General features: G+C 38.1%; 1 protein-coding gene across 4 annotated transcripts in view; it reads right to left on the bottom strand.

Moving 5' to 3' along the window:
* Positions 1–15,921, bottom strand: part of LOC149570887 (uncharacterized) — a 95,426-nt gene extending 79,505 nt beyond the window's left edge. Inside the window, exons 1-4 of one of the 4 annotated variants that reach the window (XM_089812448.1) lie at positions 15,147–15,921; positions 14,182–14,248; positions 13,968–14,065; positions 13,766–13,866 (exon numbers count right to left, since the gene is read on the bottom strand). In XM_089812448.1, coding sequence (XP_089668574.1) covers positions 13,766–13,866; positions 13,968–14,065; positions 14,182–14,248; positions 15,147–15,263 — 383 coding nt within the window. In that variant the 5' untranslated portion in view covers positions 15,264–15,921. Of the gene's footprint in view, positions 1–13,765; positions 13,867–13,967; positions 14,066–14,181; positions 14,249–15,008 lie in introns of all 4 variants that reach the window. The other 3 variants (XM_089812449.1, XM_089812451.1, XM_089812450.1) reach the window with 3 other exon arrangements.
* Positions 15,922–17,905: the final 1,984 nt, after the last annotated feature.

The raw sequence follows: 17,905 nt of genomic DNA, 5'->3' as shown, positions 1-17,905 counted from the left end.
TGGTTATGGAGTGCGCATCTAGGTTTGATCTGATCAGTAAATCCATCATTTTTTACGAAGGGAAGAGGGTGTTGGCCAACATTGGCGGACAAGCAATCGAAGAAGCATTTAATATTTCCCATTATAAGAGCATGACAGTGATGATGATGGATCAAGCAGCCAAGTCATTTCAGGATAACCAGGAAGCTTATTTCATACATCTAAAACAGGATTGGCTACACGAGGGAAAGAAAGGAGTAACCAAATCATTGAGGCTCATAGTGTCAGATTTCAAATCAGAATATGGCGATCTCATTGTGCTTCTCAGTCGGATCATGGGCCTAGCTAAAGGTATGAAATTCAAAAATTGGATGTACTTCTTTATTGATGAAATTGAAAAGGAAAAAGAAGATTTGATTGGGCTAGGATCATAAGCGAAAATCTAGAGTTCCAACTTAGAACTGTACAAAACCAAAAGCAATTCTACGTGGGATCCTATCTGTTTTACCTAATTGCTAGATTGTATAAAAGTCCAGGACTTAAGGCCTTAGGAGAAATTGGTAGTGAGCTAGGGCAATATTTGGTGCATGAATGTTATCCACAGTTTCATTTGTACAACAAAAATTACAAGATGTTTTGTGATGCCTTTGCCATGAAGACAGTAAGGGTATTACAAGAGACACCTACTAAGAGACTTTCATCGGAAGCAAAAGCAAAGAAAAAGAAATATGGGAGTTGGTTTATCCAATTTTCCCAATTCACCTACATTAGAGTAGCAGGAAGCACAGTTTGTCCCAAGAAGCTTCCAAGATACCCACCTAACAAGGTAGTTTTGATGGAATTGGCTAGGCAACTTGAGCATTATGATAGAACAATGAGAAACAAAGGTAAGACAGGGATTACCTTCTCATTCGGAGCTGGCAATGATAGTTGCTCCAATCGGGTCGCCTTTGCAGTTGCGGAGAAGGAATTGGAATGGTATCATCTAGGATGGTACAGAGCAAGGCAAGGATTCGATCCTAATGGTCTTATCAAGGTATCTCATGGAAATGCATTTAAACATGTTCCCACTATAGAGGATTTTTGGGCCAATGCCAAGGATGACTTTCATGTGAGAAAGCTAGCTTTCTCAAGATTGTCAATGAACATGATGAGAGATATCAAATGGAGAGGCCTTGATACTCCCGATCAAATGGGAGATGATGGAAATTTGTTGAAAGAAGATTATAATACAGTAGAAGGAACAAAGTTGAATCCAGTAGATTGGGATAATCATCAGGATCCTTCCTTGGAGGCAGTTACAAGAGCGATTGATTTGCATACCGAATCATGGTACAATGAAAGATTAAGGAAGCTACAAAATCAAAGGATTCCCCTTACTTATGAAAAGATGAAGCCAAAAGAAGGTCCAGCGGAATCAATTGAACAGAAGGGTGAAGGAAGTACCCGGCAACAAGAAATAGTTAGAAGCAGGAAGAGAGCTTTGGAGGTTGAGAAGAGTAAAGAACATCCGGAACCTCCAGCTAAGAGACAGCACGCAGCACCGTCAAGGGAAAGTATAATTGGGGCTAGAGGCCAAGAAGATAACACAAGTGAAAAAAGGACCGTGGTAGAAGTGAGCTCTAATTCAGAGTCAAGTGGTTATAGTTATAGCACCGAGTACTCTCCTCTCTCAGAAAATCAACGTGGAGATGACATGATAGTTACTAGTGAAGAAGGAGATGGACCGATTGATATTGAGGCAATAAGTCAAGCACCCAAGGCCATTGGTGATGCTCTGACAGACGAACTAAATCTAGATTTAGGGAGATGCACCACACCACTATGGTTAAGGCTAATTCTTATGCCAAGAGGTGAGGTAGTAACTGCCTGAACAGTCGAAGACATCCAAGGACTAATAGAAAAGGGTGATAGCGAGAACCAAAAAACAAATAGCAAAAACGGTGGCAAAGGTAATCAGGAGCGACAACGATGGTCACTGAAAGATACCAACAGTCAACAAGGCATTGGATGAGATTGCAGCCCAAGAATATGAGATAGTGGAACATAATTTGGGAAGAAACATAGATGATATGGAATGTGAAGAGATCCAGGAGGGTATAGCTTCAATCAGAGAAAGGTTGAGGAAGGCAAATGAAAGGATAATAAAGTTGGAGGCCAAGAACAAATATTGGAGAGATTGCCAGCCTACCCAACAGTTGCACTAGGAAACCCTTCCTCAAGACAGTGGGAGCAACCTAGAAGAGATATCAAATCAACTATATGAAGTCAGGGATTGGATCCATGATATAATCCAAGATGGGCAAAATTTCTTGCCTTCCTTTGTCTCGACATTCCGATCATTAGTAGTTGTTAGAAACAAATTCAGAATATTTGAAGAGGAGTGGAAGGATTTCCTTCCAGTCAAGGATTTAGCTATTCCCAGGCTACAGGCATTCATTGGGCTTCCAGAGACATATTTGGAAAGGGCCAAGTTAGTTGATAAAAGAGGATTGAGTACGGTTGAGTCTTGATTTGTTGCCTTGACTACCAGATTGAGAACACTCGAGAAGATATAGAATGCAATTGCACAGCACATCCCAAGCGTCAACACTTCCATTTCAACCATGATGAGCGACATTGGGGTGGCACTTGATTTTGAAGACATCAAAGAAGAGGACATTGATGAGACAAGACTTGGATCAAGATTGGATGAGTTAGGAAAGGTTGCTATAAAGAAGAAACATTTGGGCACCCTTTCCTCCCTCAATGCCTTTATCGGATTTGCAAAGAGTATGAGAACCATGAGAAGACACTACAGGCAGCAAGCAATATGATGAAATCGGCTGAGTTCAAGATAAAGCATACACCTTGCCCTCCCATGGAGGAAGTCAACAAAAGGCTAGCTAGGTTCATTACCTCAGCTAAAAGAATGAAAGAAAAGGGAGATTTATATTAGAAGATCATTTGATGTAAGCCCAAGTGTCAATTTCTCTTTCTTCTAGGGTAGGACAAGTGTCTAATTCTGATTGGCCACAATTTTGGTGCCTTCTCATTGGTTGCTACTTTTCCATTTTTTTCATTGGTCCATTGGCGAGGTGGCATCTTCTCATTGGCCGATGGGGTGGCAACCCTAATTTTGGCCTCTATATAAGGCCATTTGCTCTCATTTGTAATGGTCAAAGAAAATTGTTGCAAAGATAATGCCAAAAATCCCTTTTCTTTCTCATTGTTGTGACTTGCACGGTAATTAAGAGCCTTTGGTATTGTTGCATGGTTTCTACTTCCAAATAGTTAAGAGTAAAATTTCTTTTCAATTTGTTAAGGTGGATTGCATTTCAAGTTGTTAAGTGAAGAGTAAAGTAGATGAATAGTTGCATGGTAGCATTGGTAGATGTTTGATAGGGATCAATACTAGGCCACTAGCATCCTAACGGCTTGTTGGGAAGCCTTGTGCGGTAAACTAGTTTATTTTCCTTTGAATCATTTCATCTATGGAGGTGGAGCTGCTGGTTAACTTTCATTAGATTCGATCTCCGTCCATTTGCTAATCTTCCATTCATAGGAGGAGTAGAATAGCAAGTAGTCTAGGAGTTGGAATTTTGAAGAAGAAAGTTAGAAAGACATAAGTCATAGAACCATTCACCCTCCATGACCATCAACATCATCTAGCATTCATACTGAACCACCATCACCATCATTCCATCAAAATCCCAGTCATCCTCAAACAAACAACGTAAGGCCACCTACGTGATTACCAGCAAATCATATCGATATACTGAGTTAGTATCCATAGGTGTAAGGAAAATTGGAGTTATTCTAATGTCCTATGAGTATTAACATTTCAAGAGAGGAATTGTGTATTTGATACTCCATATTAGATATTCAATTGCTAATATGTTATGTCGTATAAAAACTAACATCAACAAGATGGACTAAAGAAATGATGGTTCATCGAAGGATTAACACCATCTCTCAGGAGAAAGATGAAGATAGTCCCACCATCTGCCTTTGCAGATGCATGCACCCGTGCTATGGATATAGAGAGCGAGAGTAAAACTTCCAAGGCAAGAACGCATGGAAGTTCAAGTGAAAGCTCGAAGGAGAGCGAAGAAGAATCTAAAACCATTTAAGCCCTAAGGAAAGACCTAAGGCATTTCATGAAGGAGGTGGCAGGCAGCACGGAAGAAAAGAAAGACGGGAGAGAACTTTGGTGTACAAAGTGTGAAAAGAAGGCCATACTAAGGGAGCATGCCCAAAAAAAGCATTTTGCGAGATCTATCAGGTACTAGGGCACAAAATTAAAGATTGCCCCTATAATTTGAAAACAAGGAGCGCCCAAGTATTCCTGACCCAAGGGGTCAATCCACACCTCCTTCCACTCCGTCGAAGAACACAAATACGGAAGCTTCCCTAGGGGGATATAGAATGAATAGGAGAGGACGCAACAATAATAGTAACAATAATAGCAATAACAACACACCACAACGGTCACTCCAGTATGATTCCAAGGGGAGGCCGCTGATTCAATGTAGGAGATGTAATGAATGGGGACACTTTGCATGAGATTGTCAAAGTAGAGGAGGACAAAATAGAGGGATGCTCTGCAAATGGTGTGGGCCAGGCAACCATGAGGATGCAAATTGCCCGAGACAAAAGGAACTAAATATGCTAGACATTGATGATCTAGAAGGCGAGATTCTTGCAGTCACCAAGATGTAGGCCAGAAAATTAACCTATCCGGATGCTACTACAGAAATCGAAAGATTTCAAGAAACAAAGAAACACATTCAAGATAGCATGAGAGAGGAAGGAAAGGTAAAACCGGAGAAGCCTACTTCAAATAGAGGTATAACAAATATTGTACTGCAAGTCCTAGAAATTGCTATCCCAGTGAAAATAGGTGATCTATTAGAAACACTACCCAAACTGTAGGCAGCGCTAACACAGGGGATAAACCCGAACGGGGTAACCCCAAAGAAAGAAAAGGAAGGACAAGTATGCACAGAAGACAATACATTATTTAGCATAGGGATGGGGAGAACACTTGTCCTAGTACAGATGGAGATACTAGGTTGTAAACTCTCAAATACTATTGTGGATGGAGGTTCCAATGTAAATGTCTTATCAGAGGAAATATGGAAGGAAATAGAGAAACCTACACTTTAGCCTCCGACATTTCAACTAGTGGGAGCGGACCAACATTGAATCAAGAGTATAGGGATGCTGATGGGACAAAAGGTCATAGTTGGTATGCAACAATTCCTTATTGATTTTGTGGTTATCACTCTAGAGAAGAAAGGATATGATGCCCTATTAGGGAGGGGATGGCTGGTTGTAGCAAAAGCTACCCATAACTAGAAGCAAAACATTCTATCTATTGAGTTGAAAGGAAAAAAGTACATCATATACCTCAAGAACTAGTTAGTAAGTCAGGACTTGGCTTCAGACTTTGAAGAAGACTATGGAGGGATGGAACCAGATGAAGAAGGAATACTGAGATTAGGGGAATGCTCAGAAGATGACACAAATTCCCTTAATGGATTATTTCATTGGTAGATGGGAGACTATGAAGTTTTCCATGCGGAATGTAATATGCTGGAGGTACAAGAATCTGAACCAGAGGAACAATACCCTGAAGGATACACAGAGTATAAGGAAGGGATAACAACCCTCAGCAAGATACTTGCACACATTTTTGAACAAAAGGTGGAATACGAAGAGGCCAAGCTCCAAGCATTGAACCTTGGAGAAGGAGATTAACCCAAGAAAATATGGATAGGAGATGACTGGGAAATGATTGGGACCCACTATTGAAAGCAGCAGCCCTTAGAATCTTCTCGAAGTATAAGGACGTTTTTGTTTGGACGTACAAAGACTTGAAGGGAGTACCTCCAGAGTTGTGTGTCCATCGGATCCTATTGGTACCCAGAGCAAGACTAGTATGGAAAAGACCTTATAGAATGAATAAAAACTATGCTGAAAGGGTCGGAGAAGACATCACAAAGATGTTAGAAGCAGGGATAATATTCAAAGTACAAACAAGTGAATGGGTATCTCCTATAGTCATATCACTCAAGAATGATGGCACTCAAATTCGGATATGTGTAGATTTCAGATGTTTGAATGCAATAACAATAAAAGACCCATTTCCCATTCCATTTACGGATAGCATTTTGGAGGAGGTAGTCGATCATGAGATGTATTCTTTCATGGATGGATTTTTAGGATATAATCAGATTAGCATTGCAGAAGAAGATAAGTTAAAAACTACATTTGTGGTCGAAGACGGGGTATATGCCTATAATAGGATGCCCTTTGGTCTATGCAATGCACCAACCACGTTCTAGAGGATAATACTACATATCTTTGATGGAATGTTTGTGGGAGATTTCAAAGCATTCCTAGATGATTGGTCGGTTTACAGTGGGCAGGAGCAACACCTAAAAATTCTGGAAGAATGCATGGAGAAATCTCGAAGAGCAAGATTAGCTCTCAATCCAAAAAAATGCAGGTTCATGGTTCCACATGCAAGACTACTTGGCCATATTGTGTGCAAAGAAGGATTGAAGATAGATCCTGATAAGATCAAGGTGATTTTGGAAATGGAAGCGCCGTCTAATGTAACAGGTATCAAGTCATTTATGGGTCATGTAGGATACTATAGAAGATTTATAAAAGGATTTGCCGTAGTATCAATGCCATTAGAAAGCTTAACCAGGAAAGGCAAGCGGTTTGGGTGGAAGGAAGGGCAGGAAGAGGCCTTCCAAGAACTGAAGAAAAGATTAGTCGGGGCCCCTATTCTCATATATCCCGACTAGGACAAAGAATTTTGTTTCCATGTGGAGGCCTCCAACTATGCAATAGGTGCCACTTTGGCACAAACAAAGAAGGAAGGGCTAGATCATCCTGTATATTTTGCAAGTAGGCTCCTATCTAAAGCAAAGCGTAACTACAATACCACGGAGAGGGAAGCATTAGGTATGGTGTATGCAATGCAGAAATTCAGACATTACTTACTAGCTACACCTTTTACATTTCTTGTTGACCACCAAGCACTAATGTAGTTAGTGAATAAACCGGTGATTCAAGGGAAAGTAAGTAGATGGCTAATTCTACTGCAAGAATTTACATTTAAAATTATAGTAAGGCCGGGAAAATCTCATGCAATTATTGATCAGTGGTCAAGGATTAAGTCAGGGGAAGCTTCGAGTAGTGGGGTGTGTGAGGATTTTCCAAATGCACACCTATTTTAGATTGCAGTGTTACCTCAATGGTACAAAAAAATTGGACACTACTTATCAACAGCAACAGTTCTAAAGGAAATGCCTATAGCAGAAAAGAGAAAGATTGCCTTAAAATGTAGCATATTCCAGCTAATTGAAGGGTTATTATACTAAATGGGACTGGATGGAATATTGAGGAGATGTGTAATGGAGGAAGAAATTCCAAGGGTCCTGAGCGAGGCCCGTGAAGGACTAGCGAGAGATCACATGGGACCAAATGCTACGGCAAGGAAGGTACTTTTGGGAGAACTAGGGCGGCCGACATTGTTCACAGATGTGAGGGAATGGGTATTGAGTTGTGAAACTTGTCAAAGAGCAGGAAGGCCACTCAAAAGAGACTTCATGTCATTATTTCCATCCAAACCACAAGAATTATTTGAACGGTGGGGACTAGATTTTGTGGGACCCTTACCTATAAGCAAAAGTCATCGGTGTAAGTACATAGTGGTAGCAATAGAGTACTTAACAAAATGGGCCGAAGTACGGGCTCTTCCAGACAATACTGCTCTTAGCACGGCCAGATTTTTTTATGAGCAAATAGTCACCAAATTCGGGATTCCACTCCAGCTAACAAGTCACCGAGGAGTACATTTCGTCAATCATAGCATTAGTAGGATGACAAGCATAAAAATTTTCATTCTTTATCCAGTCCTTATTATCCAAGAGCAAATGGCCAAGTAGAGGCTATGAACAAAGTAATAGTGGCAATCCTATATAAAATGTGCGGAGTCGAAGGGCAAGATTGGGAAGAGCAAATTCTGGCAGTGGTCTAGGCATACAGGACCTCATATAAGGCCATTACTGGACATACCCCCTTTTACCTTATGTACGAACAGGAGGCTGTGGTGCCAATGGAACATGTAGTACCAAGCTTACGGGTGGCAGTCGAAAACAGGTTGAGGGACGAGGAGAGCCTCAAGGAGCGACTATGTACTTTACTCAAACTAGATGAAAGGAGGATATTTGCTCAATGAAGTACAGAGGTGGCCCCGCAAAGGCAAAAAATTAAGGAATAACAAACAATTAAAGAAAATGGATTTTAAACAAGGACAATTGGTACTAATAAGATACAATGGAAAAAATGAAATAAAAATAGGAAAATTTAAACAATGGCTAGGACCATTTAAACTATCAGGAAATAAAGGAGAATGGAGCAATCAAGTTATCTACGTTAGATAACAAACCTATCAAAGACCTAGTAAATGGGTCTAAGTTAAAGAAATATGAGAAAAGAAATAAATTGGCAAGTACCTATTTTATAAATACAAAAGAGGAAAAAAGACAAAAAACAAAAAGTGAAAGTGACCAAAAAGAAAAAAATACATGAAGTCTTTATAAAGAGACGAAGTTAAAAAAAATCCATATAATTGTCAAAGACATTGCCAGAGAAGGACAAGAAGAGGCAGCTGAAGCGGCCGTACGGATTCTCGTACAACAGGAGGGAAGGGGAGCAGTAGCCATATGGACATCAAAGAGGACAGAGGAACTTGTACGAACTATCGTACAACCAGAGGGAAGGGTGGATGGAGCAGTAGACGTACAGACATCAGCAAGGACAGAAGAATTGGTAAGGCAGAACAAGACAGAGAGGACTACCGTACGGCAACAACACCCCATACGACCACATCCTGCAAGGCAACTTCTTGTACGGCAACACCATCCCATACGGCAACATCTGGTCAGGCAAAATCTTGTACAGAAACATCAATTCCAGCATCCATACATATGGCAAAATTATGTACTGCGACATCATTCCAAGCAAGAGACCGTACAGCAAACCTCCATACTACACACTTCCGTACTAAAGAATTTTGTACTGCAGCAACAAGTCATACGGCAGAAGATAGTGCAAGCAACGATACCTATCAATTCAGAGAACGAAGAAGGGCATTTTGGCAAACAGTTACATTGTAAGAATGGGCGATACAGTTGGTATAGGTGACATATACAACCAGTTAAAAAGATCTAGGAACTCACACAACAACACACAATGGTGAAACTAAGCATTGGAAATCCGAGCAAGGGAAACATTATCAACTCCAAAAAGAAGAAATCTACAACATTGCAAGCAAAGGAGGTGAGGAAGATGACGAAAAGTAAAGGGAAGGTGCCACAAAAAATCACCATCACTACCCAGAATATTACATTTGAAAGTGTGATGGGAAGCGAGTGCAGGACTTGGTAGGAAAAAGCAAAAGCAAACCATCCTCTGAAGAAAGCATTATGTACAGCAGAGGTAGTTGAAATCATTTTCATGCCCATTTTTGAATTAAAAGAATTTGAGTCTATACTACGGAATTTAATCACAGGGTATGAGAAATCAGCTCATAAATCTATAGTACAACATTTCCAGCAACAGGTAACAGTTTCTTATGCAGCAAAAGAAATAAGTAGGGTGTTCGGAATTCCTAACAGAGGGCAAGAAGTGGAAAAAATTTCTATGACAGTAGAAGACAAGAAAAAATGGTTGAAATTAATGTGCCGGAAAGATCTTACAAGTTTAGAATGGGAAGTAATCTTGAAGAACAGTCGGGGTCAGAAGAAAATTTTCATAGCAAATGATGAATGGCGTTGTGTGGTAGATTTGGTTAAAAGCAAGCTCACTACAAGCAGCCGCACTCCTGACATTGCTCAGTGGATGTTACCTACAATGGATGGATTGTACAAAGGGCAGACATATAACTGGGCTAAATTTCTTTCTGATAGGCTTCGAGAATTCATGGAGTTGAAACATAAAACCTTTTATATGCCTCATCATACAGTCGCTTTGTTTTTAGAGGCAGTACGCACTCAGGTGAGTAGCGAAAATCGGGGACACTGGTACCGGCTAGCAGAGTGGAACCTACAAGCCAGCTATGACCTACTGGCTCCATCTGGATACCATGGATGTGGGATCTCACAATGGAGATGAACCTAAGAAAAAGAAACCAAAACAAACAACACTGATTGAAGAAGCAGAAGAGGAAGAGGATGAAGAAAGTTCAGAAGAAGAAGTCAGCGATATGGATTCATCCTCCTCCGACTCACAGGAGGCGGAGATCCGCCTAAGTCATCTGTAGGGGACCCCACAGGCGGTGATGTTTTTACCCCCCACAAAGGGACCACTTCTAGCAAAGTTAGCAGAACCTCCTGAACTTTACCAAAAACTGCCTAGTGATTTTGACAGAGTTGAGGCAATAGATACTTCCAACCCAAATCAAGCGGAAGTTAAGGAAGGAACAAGCGGCAGGCAACAAATTCCGACATGGGGGGCTTCCAGATTATCAATTCCGAAGATGACATCACTTATCTTTCCAGAACAGCCCTCCTGTACTAAAGTCATAGATTTGAGGCGTCAAACAAAGTGTGCCCATAAAGCGAGGTTACAAACACCTCACGGTCCAAAAGTAGTCCATGGTTGCTCTTATGGTACAACCAATAGGAGGAGAGGAGAAACTTGGGAACATTTTGGATGTGACCAAGACAGATACCGTCCTGGAGGAAGCGAACAGGTTACTCGAAGAGGAAGGCATGGTGTCTTCACCCGTAGAGATAGTTGTTAAGGAGCAGGCTGAGTTACAAAGTGAGCTTAGGGAACCACCAGACACAGCCTCTTTTGCAGTCAAGGCCGAACTGTTCCTCACTAAGCTTCATGCCATGGAGCAGTCTACTTGGAAGAGTGTGGAGCAAGCTAGGGCTCAAAATCTAGAGACCATCATCATCGTAGCAGAAGCGTTGGCCGCCCTTATGCAGACTAACAGCCACACAGATTGGGGACTACTAGAACAAGGTGACTATTCAAAGGAGAACATGGCTACCACATGGACGGGCAGGTCTATCATTTCCATGGGACAGGAACAATCGCCTCTCCTAGAGGCATTGACAGCAATGGAGGTTGCCTTTCGAGGAACCTTTTTGAAACTTCAAAAGGAGAAAAACCTAGCTAAAGTTTGGGGGTGAGAAAGAAAGAGTCTTCAACAGTAGTGGGCAGCAAAGAAAATTGCTATGCAAGAAGCCTGGAACAAAGAAAAAGCTGAATTGGAGAGCAAGGTCACCACAGAAAAAGCTAAAAAGATGGACATGCTACGAGTATTGCAAGGCGTTCGGACAAAGCAAAAGACAACTGAGTGAGATCTGCAACGACTAAAGGAAACTCTGAGCACAGGGATGTCCTCCCATCCTTCCTCTTGAAGTCAAAGCTGTTTTTGTTGGTTTCATGTTCTACAATCGTCTGGAAGACAACTTCTTTTTTTGGGGGGATAGATATAGTCGAAATAAAGTAACTATTATGTTGGTACTTGTTAAAGCTAGTCGGGTTGGGTAGTTAGGTGGTAAGGAAATGTGTCGGATGGTTTCCCATGAACCGACCCTTCTATAAATGTTAGGAACATTGGTATTGTACTCACATTGGTTTTTGGTATTAATAAAGAAATCATTTCCTTGCCCACTAGTATTGTGGTATGAATGGTATGTTCTAAGTTGCACTTCATATGTATCAATTGGATTATTCCGTATATCACTGAGAAAGTGTGTGATATTCTAATCTACACCAACATAAAAGCTGGCTCCAATACCACTATGATGCAAAGGACTTTGGTATCCTAGGTTTTCTTCACTCCAAATGCTCCTTTGTTTACTCTAACCATCCAATGGTTAGCCTTGTTAGGGTCTTCTCCTAATTAGGATCTCCAAGATCCTTGGTATCAACTTCTCCTCCAAGGTATAGTTGATCCTGAGAAGATTCCAAGGTTGCAAAGTTGAACTAGTCCAACTAGTTCCCCAAAAACCTAGCCTTCTTCGCTAGTTTCCCCTCCTAGGATTCCAAAACTCTGCCTAGGATCTTTCCACACATTGCTTTGGACACTTATTAGTCTTCTTAATCCATCTAGGGTCACTTTGAACCCTTCCCCAAACTTTTGAACCCTTCACCAATCCAATTGGTCTCAAATTCACTAAGAGACCTAGTTGCCTAGCCCCAATTAGGCCTAGTTTCACTGTTTTGAGCTTTAACTCCCAAAACCTCCAAATGATCTCACACGTCCTTGAAAGTCTTCAAGGTACATGTGAGTACTTTCAAAATCCAAAATCTTAGCTTCTGGTTGCACCCATAACCCTAGTTTCTACTAGGCCCTAGTTTTAAGCCTATTAATTAGGCCTCTGGACCAGTGAGCATGAACAATTGTGAAACTATGCTCCAAACCTTTTTTCAGCTCCTTCAACCTCTGAGACCTGTTAGAGGAACACCTAGGGCACTTGGAAATTTCCTTCAGTCCCTTGCACAAAGCTATGGGTGCACATGCCAAAGCATTGTTATCCCTGTCCTGGCTCATCTGTATTCAATAGTCAGCCATAGGGCTTGCCATTTGAACCAAGGAACTCATTGAAAAAACACAAATGCAAACAAAAACAATATATACAGAACCTAACCCTACTTCCCCCATGGTTTCAATCAATTCCACCGGTGGGTTCTTAGGTTAGAGCTATTTCTACCAATAAAACACTGTCAACGTGATTGCAGACCAGTGACCTTCAAAATGCCCCAACTTTGTACACCTAGAACTTCAAACGCAACTATCTACTGCAAATAAAAGATATTAGAAAACAATACATCCTGATGAACTCCGATCTTCTCTGCCAATCCGCACAAGCCGTACAGCAACAAGAAAACAGTACAGTTTTAGCAAAATGCTGCCACAAACGTTTGTACAGGAGTATCAAAAACAATAATTGCAATCCAAAATTCCATTAACCTTCTCCAAACATTGAATCCATGCTTATATCCCAAGCATGGGTGGTTATAACTGATCCAACTACATCTTGCTCCATTCTTGCAAAAGTTGTCAAAGTTGCTTTGCAACTTTTCAAAATTGCTAGCAACTGTTTGCAATATGAGCATTTTGTCTCATTTTGGCAACTCGATGGGTGATTTTGACCACCTCGACCCTAGATAGGGTATGTAGGGTCCTAAACACTCGTCAAACCCAAGTTACACTAAAATAGCAACTTTCCACTATTTTGACCCAAAATAGCAACTTTTCCCCTAGTGAGCACTATAGGCTCTTACAAACATGTAGTTGACCAACATTACATCCAACCTATTGGATTTTATTCAAACACACACACTAACATCTAAACCAACCATAAAACATACAAAAGCATCAAAAAAGGGAGGTTCCCTGCACCATCCTTTCAATATATTTAAATGATGGATAAATAATAATTCTTTCAGAAAATTGGAAATCCAATTATAGAAAAGTAACAATTCATAGAGGGAAAGGAATATGGTGCAGTTCAGAGATCAATCAAATTCTAAACCCTAGAAAACTGCCATTATCCAAAATTTTCAGCGCATTGTCAGGAAACAGCAAGGATCACACCATGGTTAATTCCCCTTAAAATTATAGAAACTCCATAAAAACCCACAGAATTCTTTGCTTGATGAATTATTACTTGCAACTAAGTACAATATGCATCCAATATCTCACAATAAACTTTTCTATGATGACAATTTAAGGTAAAAGAAGGTAAAGAGAGAGACCAACCTTACAGGAATTTTCAGTTCACTTGAAACATTAGATAGGTAGAGAGTAAATAGATGCTCGTCATAAAATCCAATAAGGTAAATGTGAGCCAAATTTGGAATCTGACAAAAAAATAGTATATACAAATTTCTTTTAGTATGCCTCAAACATTCCAAAGAATCATCAAATGATCATATGTAATAGTTATGTAAGAGTACAGTACCTTCTTGCAAGCAAGAATAGGATGATGGACCATTGGAAATCCAGCTAGAGGGAATAAAGGCTTTGCTATATTAAGTGACAGAGGCCGAAAACGTGTTCCTGTATTATATAGAAACCCCATTGTAGCAAAAAGTTATGATAATAAAATATCAATTTTATATTCTATGAAGTTTATCGAAGCTGTAACTGTTTTTCACTTTTTTGTAATGGATTACCTTTAGTTGGTCCTCCCACCATGATAACAGCAACTGCTTTTCCATCATCTGCCATACTAACACTGTCCTGAAAGTTAAATACGTTAAGAAACTAAATCCATGGGGATGAGGCATCACAAAATTTCTCTACAGACAAGCTTTAAAATTTATTATAATAATAAGCATGGGTTAGCATTTAAGCCTTGAGCCTCACCCAGCTCAAAAATAAGAAGAATCAAACCAAAGCTACCAAAGTAGCCTATGTAACAGAAAACCGGAACCCACGATCTAATGCAATTTATGAGTGCATAAAGAGCAAACCCAAGGGTCAAAATGCAGGGCTTCAAATTCCTGCTACAGAGAACCTTTTATTATCAATAATGATAACAAAGCCCCATGTTTTTGCAAGTCTAGGATCTTCAAACATGGCCCGAATAACATTGGCTCTAACGGTGTCCTCGACACAATAATTGAGGGAGGTCAAAACCTATAATAGCTTATTTGGAAATTTTGCAAAAATAGAAAGTTTGCGGTTTGTTGTGGACTGGTCTGGTAAAGTGAGAGTCAGCCATTGTATTGCACTTCAGCAGAAACTTGAAAAAAGGCTTAAGAAACAGGACAGAGCTAAAATTAAACAAGCCTGACTGGCTTCTTACACAAAAGAGATTAAGCAGTCCAATGGATCCATAGAGAAGCTCAAAACCTCGGAATATAAACAGATTAAGCAGTCCAATCCAGAAGATTTTTGCAAAAATATTGCCAAGATCTTGATTTGTCAGCTACCTGAACAAATCACTACATATAATGGAAGCTAATTGTTGTTCAATAAAAAGGTAAATTGAGCATACATTTTCCGAAATTTTTCACAAATATGAAAATCCAACAGCAGCTCCGAGTCCCGACCCAGGGAATCAACCTTATCAAAGCAGAAAGAATACTACAAATAGATTTCAGCAAAATAATGTAAAGAATTTTACTAAACTTACGGGCAATATGCTTGAGCCGATCTCCGAAACTTCTCCAACACTACCGTAATTCGAAAGTATCTTTTCCAAATAAAGATTTGTGATGCAAATAGTTAACAATGTAATTTGACGAGACATACAAATGATTGCAGAAAATTATGATGATGGTTGAACTAAAAATGATGAGTTAGTTGGTAAGGCAACATTGGGTGCCAGATATCATGCATGATCCAGATGTTATGTCAATTCCATTCTTGTAATGTGATCGACACTTCACCTTTAAAAATTTAGGCATCTGAAAGATGTAGACGCTGCAACAGCATCTACGTATCTCGGGACTGAATTTGAAAATTTTCCAGCTATGCCAAATGCCACCATTCCTGATGTGACATTATAGCTTTACGAAATTTAAGAAAAATAAATTAATCACTTCAAGCAAATATCGTCCCTGCCACGGTGTGTTCCCCGCGCCCCAGTTTATTTCTTCGAAATTTTTGGGACGGCTCAAATTTTGAGTTGAATTTTTTATGGTGAATTTTAACCAGCTTCTCAGACTAATCGACAGAGAAGCCACGGCATATCAGTTTAGAGTAAGGCCTAGATCAGTGTGGCACAGACAGATTTGCACCACATATGTAATTGAATTTGTGTAAATGAGAACTGGAAAATCTTCTGAATTTTTGTCAGCACAAGTGGTTGGAAGAGAGTACAAAGGTTCTCGAGACGAAGAAAGTAGTATTTGGTTTTTCACCTCCTAAAAATGTGTATTCATTTTTATTAATTTCATAACGAGTATACAATTAATTATTTTAGTGTAGTATATCTGTAGGAAAGAATCGACGAAAGTAAATCTATCATTGATATCTAGAGGTTAATTGTGATGTAGATGGGTGAGCGGTATTAATCTAAAACTTTGAATTAATAGAAATGTAAGATAATTGATTTTTTATTAGTCTAACCTATATTAATGTTTTTATTAGTCTAGCCTAAAAATTCTAACAATCTAAAGTTTGTTAAAGTTCTATTTTTAAATTTAATTTTCTTCACAAATTTCTATTTTCTTATTAGACAATACTAATTTTCTTGTATCTAAAATAATTTTTGAACTTAAAAAATATCAAACATAAAATCAATAAATATGTATTGATTAAGTGCAATTAATAGCATCCTAAGACAACACTTAAATGATGACCCTCCAATTGGTACTTACTAATGTCTTGCTTAGTACAGTCATCATCAATACTATACTATAAGACCTATTCTTCAATCTTTCATTTATACATTAGAAATAGAGTTAAACTTCTATTAAAATATTGATAGAAACATATTTGATTAAGTAATGTTTTAAGTTTATTTCAATAAATTTTATTTTATATGTTAAATTTATTAAAATAAAATAAAATATAAACTTTACGTTTTAAATTAATTTATTTTTTACTATTTTAATAGCAATTTTAATGTGTAAACAATTATATTGATTTTTCTAATCATTTCAACATTAGAATTTTGTATAAAATATGAATTTAATTTTATTAATTTTAATTTGAAATTATAGTTGAATAACATATTTTAAGTTTGTTCATATAGAAAATGAATTTAAAAAATTAAAACATAAATACTAGAATACTCTATTGAAATTATTATATTTTTTTAGAATATATACACATATGTATGTATATTCATTGAGTTTAATTTTTAAAATAATTTGATTTTATATACTCATCTTTGGATAGTAAAAATTAAATAGCAACTTGGTATTATAATTTGTAAATCTTGATATATAAAAATAATATTATTATTTAACTTTTTCTTATCTCCACACTTGTCCATGATCATGTTCCAAGAGAGCTCTTGTTTTTAATATTTTTTGTTTGTAAAAGATCACTGTTATTGATTAATAATCTTGAAAATTAAAATAATATTATATATTTTTTAATTAATTAAACATTTTATTTAATAGTACATTATTTAGAAAATGTCTATACAAGATGAGTTGTACTATTGATTGTGATTTTTAATTAAGCAAAAAATAAAATAGTAATATTTTTTTAATTAATTAATAATTCTAAAATTCTATAAATAAACATATAAAAAGCAAGAGCTATAAGATTTACACAACCTATTAGAAATATGAGTTTTTCCCATAAAAATCAAAAGTTGCCAAACTAGGTTGTCTTTTTTCATAGGTTTCTTGTGTTTTTCTTGTTTTTTTAAGTTTGTGTCCCCCTTTCATGTATTTTTAAATCTTTGAATTTGCAAATTAGGAAAATGATCAAATATTTCAAGTGAGGATAACATTCCTTTTGGGGAGAATATTGTAGGGTTAAACCTACATAAGGGTTACAAGAACATTCATGTAAGGAGGTAGGTATACAAGTCAATACCAGCACTAAAAATATTGTGATCTCCTCTAATAGAAGAAAGAAAAGTGTCTTGTATTTTTATTTTGAAAAGAATATCCTAAAGGAAATAATAATTTATCATAAAAGAAGGTAAACTTTAGCAATAAACTCAATAGGAATGCTCAGAAAAGGATGAGAATGTTGGGAGAGTTGAGAGTAAGAGTGATATATGTTGCAAAATAGAATTACAAAGGTGGAGGTATGGGACTAGAAAACTATATAGATTATTTTTTAGCTTTTAGTTATGAAGAAAATCTATATAAGTGGGGGGTATGGTCTTCCAACATTTTAATGGTAAAATGGAGGCAAATAAAGAGATTTTGAAAATACAATACTAAAAGAAGATTCAAACATAAAAAAGTTACATTATGTTAGAGT

Source organism: Cupressus sempervirens, chromosome 2, assembly GCF_028749045.1.
Source record: "Cupressus sempervirens isolate cs-2001-9-10 chromosome 2, ASM2874904v1, whole genome shotgun sequence".
NCBI lineage: Eukaryota > Viridiplantae > Streptophyta > Pinopsida > Cupressales > Cupressaceae > Cupressus > Cupressus sempervirens.
This window is presented reverse-complemented; position numbering and strand designations above follow the sequence as displayed.